The 15,644-nt window shown below is 42.6% G+C and overlaps 1 protein-coding gene across 2 annotated transcripts in view; it reads left to right on the top strand.

Annotated features, from left to right (window-relative positions):
• LOC124145954 overlaps nucleotides 1-15,644 on the top strand; it is a 40,442-nt gene that overhangs the window by 10,000 nt on the left and 14,798 nt on the right. The window contains exons 1-2 of one of the 2 annotated variants that reach the window (XM_046515944.2): nucleotides 11,800-11,935; nucleotides 13,300-14,326. In XM_046515944.2, coding sequence (XP_046371900.2) covers nucleotides 11,867-11,935; nucleotides 13,300-14,326 — 1,096 coding nt within the window. In that variant the 5' untranslated portion in view covers nucleotides 11,800-11,866. Of the gene's footprint in view, nucleotides 1-11,799; nucleotides 11,936-13,299; nucleotides 14,327-15,644 lie in introns of those variants that run through there. The other variant, XM_046515943.2, reaches the window with a different exon arrangement.

Below are 15,644 nucleotides of genomic sequence, written 5' to 3'. Positions count from 1 at the left end.
TTTTGAATTTCGACCCTATCAGTTTGCACACAAGCAGTTAAAGACTGAAGTTCATGGTATGGCTTTAGAAGATGTCCTTGCTAACCGGAGTGAGTCGTGTTTTACGGCGCTGTGGAAGTTACATCACGGTGGTTCAGCTATATATGTGAAGGAAACACGAAGGTCTGAAGAACGATTAGGTTAATCATAAATATAATAACAATTTTCTTTTTGAAATCTCTTTATCTAGATTTGAGTGTTTGTTAGTATGGCTTTTCCTGTCATGAACATAAGTAGGTTAGAATATGTAAAAAAAGGTTGACAAAATTGAATTTTCATAACAATCTCAGATCTGCTAAGTCTTATAAGCGAAAATACTGAAATCAAATACTCAATAAAAAAACCAATGATTCTTCGTGTCCTCAATTTTGAAAACAATAAGTGCTAATAATTGTATTTGTTGTGGCCTAATGACGATACTTCTCACACAATCATGACTGCAAGTCTCACCCGAGATAAATACAAAAAAAACAACCTAGTACAGTCATCACCAAGACAGGGCGGTCGGGTAGCCTAGTGGTTAAAGCGTTCACTCGTCACGCCGAAGACCCGGGCTCGATTCCCGAGATGGGTACAATGTGTGAAGCCCATTTCTGGTGTCCCCCGTCGTGATATTGATGGAATATTGCTAAAAGCGGCGTAAGTCCATGCTCACTCACTCACACTCATCACCAAGACTAACACTTAGTCTCTGAAGTTATATAATTTTGTGAGACGCAAACAATTACATTTAAATTGAGAACGAGCCCAAGTGAGATGGAACATTCCTTGGAAAATCTAGACTTACATTACAGTAAGGGCTTGGTGAAGAAAAAATACTAGGTTCAGTGACCGTGAGACAGACTAACTCATCACTGTCCTGTCTACACCTACACGTGTGCCGCCCACCCCCACGTAGCGTCGCCCTACCCCCGAGATATAGTGGTAGTATTTCCGGGTGCTGGTCCACTCAGCGTTCACTGTGTCACGGCCATTTCTGACGTCCCTCCTAATGTGAATATCCTAGATAAACTATCATTTTATCTGCCTTGCGCATCCCCCGCAGCACGCGTCTATCGGTAAAGGTGCGGCCAGCGTCCAAGTCATTAAATCTATTAATAATCCTCGTAAACGCGGTGACAACGCATGCACGTATTCACATCCTTAGAAGGGTATATACATGTCTTATTGGGGGGATGGTATACTCTATCTATAGAGTAGTAAGTGTTAAAATACTTTTTTTTATACTTTTTCATACCTCCATGTCAGAATGATGATTGATTGGTCCACGATCTTGCTAAAATACCTTATTACCTATGTGTTTAAACTGAGTTTAGAGGAAGGGATAACACCAGTCTTCTCCCGATACATACTACTCAAAAGAGGCTAAGGACAACCCGATTATTTCATATTCCTTCAGTTAATTTGTCATGGTTTGAAATAATCGGGTGACCCTTAACTTCTTTTGAGTCGTATAAAATCCTCAATTCTTGATAGGGAAATGAACTATTTAATAATGTTACCCCCAAGTGATTAATGTGGTGTAATAATAAGAATATCGCTATCAAATCTTGAGTTGTATTGTTAATTCGCCATTCGATGGCTGTCACATCAAGACACTCTCGACATTGTGAAATTTTGAATCTGTTTATGTATTAGTTGTTATGGGAAAAATAATGGAAAGTAACTGAAAACCGACTCTGAAGCTGAAAGTGGCGGTGGAGTATCAGTGTATAGTAAACTACGGTTATAACGAACACGCTTATAACGAACTGACGGATATAACGAACTAACTTATAAGTCCCGACTATTTGCTGTAGTTATGCTGTTTATATGCTTATACCGAACTACGGTTATAACGAACTAAAAATAGTAGTCACTTTGAGTTCGTTATAACCGTAGTTTACTGTATGTTAGTTTGAAAGCGCGTTTCTATTCCCCTATGGTGGCGATGCGGCGGTTGGCATTTGCAATAACACTACCCTATCTAATTCACTAAACATTACAGACCGCCTCTGTGGTCTAGTGGTAGAGCGTCCGCTCGGAGAGCGGAAGGTCCGGGGTTCGATCCCCGGCCGCGTCATACCAAAAGACGTGAAAAGATGGTCCTTGTTCTATTCTAGATGCTCGGCGTTAAATTGCAGGTCGGTATTCATGTAAGTCATTGCATCTCAGCAGGCACTATAAAACTGGCGTATGCGCCACTGTATACATAAGGGCTGTAATCTTAACCCCCATTTTACCTCACTAAACTTAACAATTCGGCGCTGACATACCTTCGTCAATATCCTCTGACGTCATACATTGTATGGTGATGGCGCGTTCATAGCGATAATCAAGACTGCCATTAATCCTAATCGCACTGCATATAATCATCTCTGCTACGACTTTAATTACCGTTACGAATATGTGCTTGTTTGTTTGATATTGTTCAGCTTCGCACTCAGCAATATTCCAGATATTTATGGCGGCCTGGACCAGACAAGCCAGTGATTGAGCAACGTCGGTATACGTTGATATGCAAGTCACCGAGCCTGACCACCCGATCAATTAAGTCGGCTCACAAAAATGTCTAAGTGGAGACAAATCGGAATCACCACGGGGTACGACACAGCGAGCAAGCTGGGTTTGATGGTGTTCTAAAGAATGTTCCATTTTTTGTCACAGCGAGTCAGCTCAATGCACGAGGATGGAAAGGCGTTGTGTTACTTGTGTTAGCAAGTTAACATCCACATTTTTGAAAAACCATGTGCTGACAAACGATATATAATAGGAACTACTCTTGTATTCGAACCACGTTCTTGCAGATCCTGGTAAGGCCAAGGCACGCAACTCTGAGAATAACGGCGTTTCAGGGTCACTATTTCGTCCGACAAATAGATGCGACGTCATATGAAAAAAATAATTTTCATAGCGGAATTTTATCCTGATGCTCTTTAATATTGCGACATTCTTGAAATATTTGCTAACGTTCTTTTAACACGACACGTGCCATTTGTGTCACACACGGGGTTTGACGACGGCGTCTGCCTCAACACTTACATGACCATCAACACTAACCGCGGCTCAAATGAAATGCATACAACATGCTTGTTTTTTGGGGGGCTCACGTTTCCATGTTCCAAATATAACTCGACTGTCTAAAACTTTGCCTTGACGAAGATGACTCAGACAGAGGATGTCTTCTGTCAATTACGACTTTGACACCTGTCATTGATTGCGATAGTTAACATGGAAAAGCTGCAACCAGCAAGGCGCGGACCCCTCACGCCAGCAATTTGATTGTGGTTTCATGCCGCGCAGCTCACCCTTCTGTCATTCATACAAGTGTTTTGTGCACATTATATTCAGTGTTCTGCCCCAAAGAATTTAAAACCGTCGTGTACCTTCAGTCAAACATTCTTTTGATTAATATCACCACTTTACTTTGTTCTATTCTAGCACCTCAGGCGACATTTCCTGATAGAAATTAAAATGCTTTGGCGGAGACGGATACCCCTTTTAAAAAACCAAATGTTGTATGTTGCAGGCAAAAAAAAAATGATTAAGATATGATTTTGATATTTTGGACCCCTCCCTTTTAAAAATGCCGGATCCGCCCTTGACATGCCTTTGTTTCAAGGCTTTAAGCTTTCCCGTTTCAACAACACTCGCAATGTATATTTGTTTGCGTCCATTCTCAATTTTTATGCGTTCATGGCGAAATATCCGATTGGCTAAGAATGACATTGTTACGTATTTGAGTGAGTGAGTGAGTTGGGTTTAACGCCGCTTTTAAAAGTATTCCAGTTATATCACGGCGTGTCAGCTTAATGTGGGAGGAAAGCCCGAAGTGATGCGATCTCAGACGTTTACCACTTCGGTGAAACGCAGGAGCACGGGTATGGTGCTGACAAACCTAGAATCATAATCGGGGCGAACCGGGATTCGAACCCACAATCATAGGTTTCTGGCGTGCCCAAGGGACGCAACTTTGCACAGCGAATCGCGGCGCCTTAGACGACTGGGTCTCCCGTGTCCCCCGTAATTGAGACATAGTGTGAACCAGATATATAGTGGACATGTATATTCATAACTTTAATTATCAAGACGTGTTGTTAAAGCAGATAAGACATTCCTGCATCGTATGCTGGTGTTCCGTGGTGAACATACCTTAGAAGCACGCATGTCAAAAATCCTATACAGTCTGTCCGACCCAAACCACAATTGTCGTTTCAAGGACGTATTGCGGTTTTAATAAAATATTACAAACGACAACATTGCAAAAGCGCCGTTTCCACCGATATAATTACGCAGCAGCCATGCGACCACTTTCCGCTGCCAAAATATTCAACTGTGTTTCTATAAATGTACAACCGCTTTTATAGTGTCAGAGCTGGCCATAAATGCCACCTGTGACAGCCCGAGATGCGCAATAACCACGAAGCACGTGCTAGGCGTTGATTTCACCGCCACTCGGTACCTTTCTGCGTGCAACGCATGCCGCTCGTGCTAGTGTATGCCATTGCCAGACAAGCGGTGATTAAACCGGACAAGAAAGCAATAGCTTGGCTCAGCGTTTGACAGACACGAAACGAATGGGATGCTACTTTAAGAATCGTTGGACTATATTTAGATCGTTACATCGTAACCTATATTTATGAAAGGAAAGTGATTATTGCTGAGTCAATGTGTCCGTTATTTGGTTGGTTGGTTTGTTGCAATTAGGATCAATGACATACATCAACCAAGTCAGCGAGCCGACCATCCGATCCCGTTAGTCGCCTCTGTTATTTGAACCCCCGAGTATTTAGTAATGGATTTGAAGGGGTTTAAGACAGTCGGGATACGTTGTGTATTGAATGAGTATGGTTTTACGCCGCATTTATCGATATTCCAGCAATATCGTGGAGGGAGACTCCTTCCATGTTCCACCATATTGTACGCAGATTGGGAATAGAACCAGGGTCTTCGGCGCGACGATCGAACGCTTTAACCACTACCCCATCGCACCACGATTAGCCAAAGTAGCTTACAATTCGGGTCAGAATAGGCAGTCACGTGACTGCTAGCAGCTATATTTAGCAATGGATTTGTTCAATAGCGCTTTAACACACATCTGCACGTGTTTTTCCTTTCTGCTCGTGCTTGTAATGTGCACACGCTGCTAAATACAGTCAGCTGACTGACCACGTGATCAGATCTCGTTCAAATATGGTTATCGCAATTGCACCTTGGCAATTTTTGTCAATATTGTATTTCTTATCGGCGGAATGGCTTAATGTTTTGCACTTTATAAGTATAAGCACACATGCAGCTATCTTCGGTAATAAATCATCGCGATATTTCGTGTTTATATTCCAAGTGGCGAGAATGGTCTCTGCTTTTGGTAGATATTTCGTATGATTGTGGAAATGGTTTGGTTGCTTTTATTTTCATGTGGTTATAAAATACTTGATACTGTTCGACTCACTGTGAGGAACCGGGGGGCGGTCGGGTAGCCTAGTGGTTAAAGCATTCGGTCGTCACGCCGAGGACCCGGGTTCGATTCCCGACATGGGTACAATGTGTGAAGCCCATTTCTGGTGTCCCCTGCCGTGATATTGCTGGAATATTGCTAAAAGCGGCGTAAAACCATGTTCACTCACTCACTCACTCACTGTGAGGAGCCAATTACGGACAGTACTGACATGGCGGGAATATTTGTATAAGGGGTTCTTGGCACTCACTCACTCAAATTCATTGGATCATATAATCTTTCAAACGTTTAAAAGGGGGAACACCTCGCCAAGTCGTCTAAGGCACCGGAACTAGCAGCGGTTTGCGTCACTTCGGCGCGCCAGAAACCAATGGTTGTGGCTTTGAATCCCGGTTCGCCCCGATTAGGTTTCTAGGTTTGTCAGCACCATGTCCATGCTCGTAGGTTTCACCGAAGTGGTAAACGTCAGAGACCTGCATCACTTCGGGCTTTCCTCCCACATCAAGCTGACACGGCGGAATATGACTGGAATACTGTCATTGCAATTGAAGCCAGCTCCTTCTCAAACGTGTAAATATCGACTGAAAAATGTCCCTTGTTACATACACTCCGCCTATACGGTGGGAAACATTTGGATTACTTTTCAAGAATGTCCAAGACTTAGTTTGGATAGACCATTATAAGGAATATTTACGACAATGACGAATGTACGCGTTTCAACAAGACATATTTAGTATTCGTCAACAGGCAAACGTTTATCATAATCAATCTCTTCAGCATGCATGGAAGGGCTTCCATAGGAACATACAAAATACATACATGGTAATTTATCGCCCCGTGCGATGTAAAGAGAATATATTTACATACACCTTAGCATTTGGTTATCAGAAGGAGATATTTGGGGAAACGACACGGCAGTGCGCTAAAGGGCGAGCAAAACAGTCCTTCTAAATTATTCATTATTCTGAATATGCTGGGAATGTGATTTATTGCGTATATCATTAACACTGGTGACCTACACACAATAGCTGTTTATTCTGGTCGGGATTATCTACGCACATATATTCTTCTTCTTGAGGTGAGGCGAACTGGGATTAAACGTCACGCTCAAGATTTTTGTACTAATATAGCGATGTGTGAGTAAGTTGGATTTTACGCCGCTTTTAGCAATATTCCAGCAACATCACGGCGGGGGACACCAGAAATGGGCTTCACACAATGTACCCATGTCGGGAATCGAACCCGGGCCTTCAGCGTGACGAGCGAACGCTTTAACCACTAGGCTACACCACCGCCCTTACATAGCGACGAGCATGCACGTGTGTGTGTTGTGTGTGCGCGCGCGCCTGCTTGTACTAGTCCGGACTAATACCGATATCAATCAAACAGAAATATGAGACATCACTACTTCAAAATAACATACAATTTTTTTGATAACAAACAATCCTTTCAGTAACCATAATTCATTACCGGGCAGGGCATCCGAAGATTTTGTTTATGTTGTTATTTGTTTCTAATATGTCCTGGAAGATTTACTGAATATGCCATCGAAAAGTTTGTTTCTATTATTTCTGTCTAGTTCGGATTGCTTTACAAACGGTTGCTTTCATATTTAAATTTTTATTTATTATTTTTAATTTAACTGCAAGGTGAGCTACAGAACTAAGGGAGTTAACGAAGTACAGTTACGTATAACGGAATAATTGTGCAACATGAACGTCTGTAATGCCTCAATTCTAATCTTCCTCAGTATGGACCACGCTGGACCTTGGGGGTATCCGGCCCGGTATCTTGGTAGCTGTGTCACTATGATGAGCTTAACTTAAGGCCGAAAGGCATCTGTGTTGGGACTGAAACGATCCTACCTAATCTTACGATCTTACCTTAGGCAAGTGACTAATTTTGAAGCATTTCTCATGTGATTTTCCACGCTTGTTTCTTTTCAAAGCATGAGATAGCAGTTATATTTGTATGTATCAGATCGTACGCCTACAGAATACTGTAAACTGTCGAACTTTAAAGTACACATTTCTTGATAAATGTTTAATGTCAACGCCAGAGAATAATGACTCGAAACATGCATATATACCTTTCATCACTTGGTAGTGTCACTCCAGCTTGATAACGGTGAAAGAATATACATCGAAACGTCGCTGTATGCAATAAACCAGAAGTTGTTATAATTTTTTTTCTAAGCTGTACAGAATTTTACGGAAGCCTTTTAGGGCCATTTGTTTTTTTAATTTGTTTTCGATACTATCTTGAAATTTCAAGATCCTAAGTTGAAATTACACGAAACTAAGTCGAAATTTCAAGATTCTGAAGTTGAAATTTCACGAAACTAAGTCGAAATTTCAAGATACTAAGTTGAAATTTCAAGATAATAACTTGAAATTTCAAGATAGTATCTTGTATTCCAAGATAGTATCTTGAAATTTCAACTTACTATCTTGAAATTTAAACTTCTGTATCTTGAAATTTCATTTTCTTGAAATAGAAGTATGGTATCTTGAAATTTCAACTTAGTATCTTGAAATTTCATCTTAATATCATGAAATTTCAAGATAGTATCTTGAAATTTCAACTAAGTATCTTGAAATTTCAAGATAGTATCGAAAAAAAACCCCAAAAACACATGGCCCTAAAAGTCTTCCGTAGAATTTAGTCCCTTAACCATGTCAGGATCAACATTTCGAATTCCTGATTCTCTCTGATCATGTTGCCTGGCCTGTCTGCGCCAGTGTTTGCAGGGAAATGTTAAACCCCCGCTTCATGTCAAGTTTCTTCGCATGTCGAGCAGACACCCTAACGAGGGAGTGAGTGAGTGAGTATGGTTTTACGCCGCTTTTAGCAATAGCCGAGTAATATCACGGCGGGGGACACCAGAAATTGGCTTCACACATTGTACCCATGTCGGGAATCGAACCCGGGTGTTCGGCGTGACGACAGAACGCTTTAACCACTAGGCTACCCGACCTCCCCGACACCCCAACGCGTTACCCCAGACACCTTGCAGGTCAGGGGTAGAATAGGTCTCCATCAACCCATGCTTGTCGAAAGAAGCGACTAACGGGATCGGGTAGTCAGGCTCGCTGACTTGGTTGATGCATGTCATCGTATCCCAATTGCGTAGATCGATGCTCATGATGTCAATCACTGGATTGTCAGGTCCAGACTCGCTGGAATACCGCTGATTGCGACGTTAAACAACAAACAACAAACAAACATGAAACAAACTGTTAAAGATACTGGGGTTGGCTGAGAAGTTCTCGTCACTTTGATGCCTGCAGGAATATACTTTCTGGTTATTCGTTTGGTTCAAATGCATTATGTGGGCATTGAAGTGAGGGAGTGAGTATGGTTTAACGCCGCTTTTAGCAATATTCCAGCAATATCACGGCGGCGTGACGAGCGAACGCTTTAACTACTAGGCTACCCGACTGCCCCTGTGGGCATTGAAAGTATTGTACTTTATGCATGTAAAGGGGCTGTCGGGTAGCCTAGTGGTTGAAGCGTTCGCTCGTCACGGCGAAGACCCGGGTTCCATTCCCAACATGAGTACAATGTGTGAAGCCCATTTCTGGTGTCCCCCGCCGTGATATTGCTGGAATATTGCTAAAAGCGGCGTTAACGTCTATCACTCACTTATGCATGTAAACTGTTATGAGTGTACTATCCATCGGCCTTTCAGTCACCCCTCATTACATCTAAACCAAATCACTCATTAGAGATAGAGCGTCAGTGCTGACCAGCGGTGACCTTTCTAATCCTTGTTGACCAACAGCGAAACGTTTGTCAACAACGTATAAGTGATGGTGTTCCACATGCCATCTGCCTTGTGTCGAGATACGACACCTTGCACTTCATTAACCAGCATCCTCCACAGCATGTCCAACATGTTCGTCTTCACTCACAACACACCACGCCTACACAACTTCAAACATCGACAGGAAGAAGCTCTGTCGACCAATCCGTCAGCCAAGAACCATTGCTAATGACCAGTTCTCGCCATCTTGTTTTCAAAGCCACTTCCGGTGTCGAGTTGTCGTGTCGAGTTAGCATATATCCGTCAAGGGTCATGGCGGCGCGTGTAAAGAGCAACTTCTTCTTGAAGAACAGGACGGGGTTTGTCCGATGATGGATCAATTCATCTCAACAACCGAACCCGTTACAAGCAGGTGGAGTGTGTGTTGCATGTGCAGGGCGGAGGCGAATTAGGGACATGGTGATAACTGTCTTCGTAAGTTGTTTACCTTGTGCCTGACAGATCATCACTCGCCTGACGTCAGACGTTTGCCTTGAATTGAGATCCATGTACCATCTGTATCTGTCAACGAACAATTAGGGTGTAGATAGGTCTTCGATTAACTTACACCAGATGCGGGTAATAGTGAGTGAGTTTGGTTTAACGCCGCTTTTAACAGTATTACAGTTATATCGCGGCGTGTCAGCTTAATGTGGAAGGAGAGCCCGAAGTGATGCAGGTCTCAGACGTTTATCACTTTGGTGAAACCCACGAGCACGGGTATGGTGCTGACAAACCTAGAATCATTATCGGGGCGAACCGGGATTCGAACATACAATCGATGCGGGTAATAAGCCGTCTTGTTTTATAGGAGAACGAACGCATGACATTGATGTATTGATGTGGAATGTTGCCTGGTGTTAGGTCGCTATATGACTGAAATAATGCCGATGCGACGTTAAATTTTAACTCACTCACTCACTTATCTGGTGTTTCATTTAGGATCAATAGACCAAAGATTTTACAAAAAATGATGAAATTTTAAGCATCGTCTTTTATTATCCCACTTAGTCTGTTAACAAAGTTTGGCGGCGGCACATCTTTCTACGTGGACATCTAAGAGAGTTCATGATTCGCCTATGTTATATTGGGAGTCATTACGACTTTCCAGCTGATAGCCAAACAAATCAAAAATATTTCAGTTGCGTTTATTTCGGAATGACAAGATTACGTCAGTGAACAAAAACCATGAACAGCGACCACTTCCATAACCCGGTACCTTCAAAATCAGTACAATGATAATTATTGAAATAAAGATAAAACAGTTAACTTTTCAGTTCCTCTAAGTGTGGCTTGAGCCTCTTTCTACCGACAGACACGCAGGGCAGATTTGTTTAGCCACACATTACAGTTCAATTAAATAAAGTTCGTAACTGATCAGCTTAATTGAGTGAGTGAGTGAGTGAGTTTGTTTTACGCCGCCTTTAGCAATATTCCAGCAATATCACGGCGGGGGACATCAGAAATGGGCTTCACACATTGTACCCATGTGGGGAATGGAACCAGGGTCTTCGGCGTGACGAGCGATCGCTTTAACAACTAGGCTACCCGACCGCCATTATCAGCTTAAAATAGAATACCCTTAGAGTGAGTGAGTGAGTTGGGTTTAACGCCGCTTTTAACAGTATGCCAGTTATATCACAGCGTGTCAGCTGAATGTGGGAGGAAAGCCCGAAGTGATGCAACTCTCAGACGTTTACCACTTCGGTGAAACCCACGAGCACGGGTATGGTGCTGACAAACCTAGAAACATAATCGGGGCGAACCGGGATTCGAACTCACTATCATAGGTTTCTGGCGTGCCCAAGTGACGCATGCCCAAACAGCGAATTGCGGCGCCTTAGAATACTAGAAGATAATGATATACAGTAAAGCACACCAAAATGTACGGTAGTGACGTAAAATTCAGATAATATCGGGATGTGAGTTGTGCCCCGCCTTTTGTTTAAGAAATGCCGCAGTAATAATCAACATTTAACTAAATCATTTGACTTTTAGACTAAAAACCGGATTATGAGCTGGCACTTTTGTATTTAAAGTGGACCCCCTGTTTAAAAAAGGCGATGCTTCCCCGCTGAATCCGCGCTTGTCATTTAATCTGGGTGAAACTGGGTTTCAGTTCTGACGAGAGTACGAAAACACAGAAATAAAGAAATATAATACAATTTAATAAAACAACTGACCCCACTTTACAATTGCATATTGTTCGTTTTAAATGTTATTAAATAACTAAATGTGTAAATCAACAGAAAATAATTACAAAAAAGTCAACCACTTTCTGCCGATGTTCATGTACGCGGAATTTGTTGGACAACGTCAGATTTCCTTCCATAATAGGGCATGAGAGTAACATAACAAATTAGACTGCGCATGCGTGATGTGTGTGGTAAACCCCATGTCGTACCATCCATACAAATCCATGTACGGTCTTGACAGGTGGGTGTTTAGTGCCAGGTGGCAGATGTGACACATTGAGTTACCTCCCCTGATTGCAGTCAGTCAGTCCCGGGCTGTCGTTCTCAGGGAAGGTGGCGCTGTAACTCAGGGAGAATCCGCTGGAGAGATCAGTTCTTGATCTCCGGATTATGCCGAAGTCCCTCTCCGAACGGAGATCAGCTCCGATAACATGGCATACAAACCCCCTAATTTGTGACGTGAGTATTTGCAGTGAAGTCTAAATGTCGCGGAAGACCAGAAAGTTGACCAAATTGTGTTTTTAATTTTTTAATAACTTCTGCAATACCAATGTAAAACGACGGAATATACAGACATCCTGTCATGAAAAGGAAGTTATTATTTTGTGTATAAACCAGGAAAATCAGAATTGTGCAAATTCATTAATCCTTAATCATTTTGTCAAATGCATTGTGTTTAATGATGCATGGTTTTAAACTGAAAATAGAATACAGTAAACTACGGTTATAACGAACATGCTTATAACGAACAGACGGATATAACGAACTTACTTTTTAGTCCAGATCATTTGCTGTAGTTATGCTGTATATATGCTTATAACGAACTACGGTTATAACGAACTAAAAATTATAGTCCCTTTGAGTTCGTTATAACCGTAGTTTACTGTATTCATTTTTCGGAGACTTCCAGTTTGTTTTACATATAGTGAGTGGGTGAGTGTGATCTTATGCCGCTAATAATATTCCTGTAATATCCCCACGGGTGACACGAGAAAGTGGCGTTGCACATTGTACCCATGTGGGGAATCAAACACGTGCCATCGGCGTGACGAGCGAACACTTTAACCACAAGGCTACCACTCGAATGTGATATAATTAGGTTTGCCTTAAGACGTAACACTAAAGATTACATATCATGTGTTTGTATTTGCCTTGAAGGGTATTGAAGGACTTAAGTACTCACATGAAGCCAGTACACTTATGTGTTTAAGCCTTTTTTGTTAAAGAGCCTTTTCAACAAGTGAGTTTTTTACGCTCTGACATCCAAACATTTAATTCGGGTTTTGTTAGTGAATGAGTGAGTGAGTTGGCTTTAACGCCGCTTTGAACAGTATTCCTGTCGGCTTTCAGGACAGTATTCCGGTTACTGTAAATCTTGAAATTAACGCCAGCGTGAAAAATGCGAAAAATGCGAGTGGTCTTTGTTGGCATTAATCTAACTTCGCATTTATGTTTCCAAAATGACTATCAACAATAAGACGGCCTCACTGCACACTTTGGATAGCGGAAACCAACTTGATTATAAACACAAACAGTCGTACAAATTTGGAGACGCATTAATTTCAAGATTTACTGTATATCCCGGCATGTCAGCTTGACGTGGGCGTTAACCCCGAAGTGATGCAGGTCTCAGACGTGTACTACTTTTGTGACACCACGAGCTGGTATGGTGCTGACAAACCTAGAAATATAATCGGGGCTAACCGGGATTCGGGGCTTCTTATTGTCATTGTCAATGCGTATCCATTTTTTTCGTTCATAATGCATTTGTATGAACAAACACTGTTTCACTGTCTCACTGTTTCACTGTTTCACTGTTTTAGTACCAACCACTGAAATGGCAAACGGAATACAATTATGGAGGTTCACCGGGTCATTCGCCGATAGCCATGGCACCTTCTGGTCAAGGGTCAAGGTCACCAGCTTCTCAGAACGGGTCAAGGTCAGCGTCGTCGTTATTCCCTCGAATTGGGTCGGGTGGAAACCTTGACACAATCCCTGAAGATCAGTTTTTGGAGCGTGGAACAGACTTCCGATTTGTTGGCGGTGTGCGGAACCCAGTGTTTGAAATGAGTGACTTGCAGAATCCGTTTCGGTCCCAAAACAGACGTTATTCTGAAAGTGATCTGTTAGATGGAGACTTTCATCGGAACGCTCAGCGGAACGAGTCGCCTCATTTTCGGCGCCAACAGTTAAACTCTGATGAGAATATCCCAAGTGGTGATAATGATCGACAGAATAGGCGAAGAAGCATGTATGACCATGACCCTCGAAGTGACCTGCGCAATGACCTGCGCAATGACCTTCGAAATGATCCTCGTAATGACTATCGTAATTCCCGGAGTGATCTACGACCTGAATCTCGAATTGAACTGCGCCCTGACCTGCGCCCTGACCTGCGCCCTGACCTGCGCAGTGATTCTCGAAGTGATCTGCGTGGTGAGACTCGAAGTGAGGTCAGTGTAGGTGGAAAGAGTGCTAAGAGTGGACGCAGTGAGAGCATTATCAGCGGTAAGAGTGACGAGACAAAAATTACAACTCTCACAGCAAATAGTGACCGACGTCGCAGTGAGGCGGGGTCAAGGTCGGGCAAGGAACGTCGAACCAGCGCTACTCCAAGCAGGCGCAGCGGAGAGTCCGCCCAATCTTCATCACTTATTTCAAATAATAATAACAATAAACCCGAGCCGACTGCTTTAACCGCCAGCACTATTGAGATCCCTATTGAGTTCATAGAAACACCCGCAACCCGCATTAAGAAACTGTTCGGACCCCTTATAATGTGTGTGCTGGTTATAACACTGGCGGCCAGTCTTGGCGCCGCCATCTACTTCGCCACGGTCCTTAAAGGTGAGTCCCCAGTATTCTATACATGTTTCTGTCCCCAGGTTTAAGATATCAAGACTGCCTTTATGGTAGAGCATCTGCCCCGTGAGCGGAAGGTCGGAGGTTCGCGTCATCCCAAAAGACGTTAAAAAATGGCACTTGTTGTTTCCCTGCCTGGCGCTCGGCATTAAGGAGATACAACCAGGACTGGTCTGTTCGGAGTCTGTATACTGTGTCTGATTAGGGTTTCGATGTTAAACTGCGACACGGTATCTCAGTGGATAAGAGCTAAAAGTAAGGATTAGTACAAGCAGCCAAACACACATCCAAGCACACACGTGCATGTGCGTCGCTATACAAGTCCAATAATCTTTAAGGCGACGTTAAACCCCATATTCAGTTAGGCCCGACGAACTCTGTAATTCTATATCTGAAAACCAAGTACATACGCTCTACTTTTACTTTATTTCGTCATGCAAAAGCAATACTGTCAGATATCAGCAATGATTACAGCAATATCAGCGATAGGTTCAGCAATATCAGCAATCACTTCAGCAATATCAGCGATATTTCAGCAATATCAGCAATCACTTCAGCAATATCAGCGATATTTCAGCGATATCAGCAATCACTTCAGCAATATCACCGATATTTCAGCTATATCAGCAATCACTTCAGCAACATCACCGATATTTCAGCAATACCAGCAATCACTTCAGCAATGTCGGCAATAATGTCGGCAATATCTGCAATAATTTCATCAATATCAGCTATAATTTCAGCAATAACAACGATAATTGCTTCAATGTCAGCCATATTATCAACAATATGAACAATAATTTCCTTGCTGAGCATATTTAAAATCAAGCAAGAACTCAATAGAGTATGCTGTCTCAATCAACACAATACTTGCATCAACGAGTTGCCGCGTCCCGACGTAGAGGTGCCAGAAAACCATGACCCTGCCCGTCTTGGAAAACTTCTAAGATGTGCTTTACTAAGCCTTCCTCCAACACCCCCACCCCCACCCTAACACCCTTCCATCACATCAAGATAACATGCCATGACATAATTGAATTGAGTTAATCCACACTCACTTACTCACCGAATAAGGTGAAGGTGATGTGATATTAGGGTCGCGTTCAAGATAGTGGTCCTTATATAGCGACATGCGTGCCTGCGTGTGTCTGAACTAATTCCGATTTGATATTATTGAGATACCATGCCGCAGTTTAACATGAATACCCCACTCAGACACAGTATACTGACTTCGAGCCGACCAGTCCTTGTTTGGGCCCCTTAATGCCGAGCGCCAGGCAGTGTAACAACAAGTTTGTTTGGT

This window comes from Haliotis rufescens, unplaced genomic scaffold (genome assembly GCF_023055435.1).
Source record: "Haliotis rufescens isolate VD_foot unplaced genomic scaffold, xgHalRufe1.0.p SCAF_9, whole genome shotgun sequence".
NCBI classification, from domain to species: Eukaryota; Metazoa; Mollusca; class Gastropoda; order Lepetellida; family Haliotidae; genus Haliotis; species Haliotis rufescens.
The sequence above is the reverse complement of the archived record's forward strand: the minus strand, read 5'-3'. Positions and strand labels throughout refer to the sequence as shown.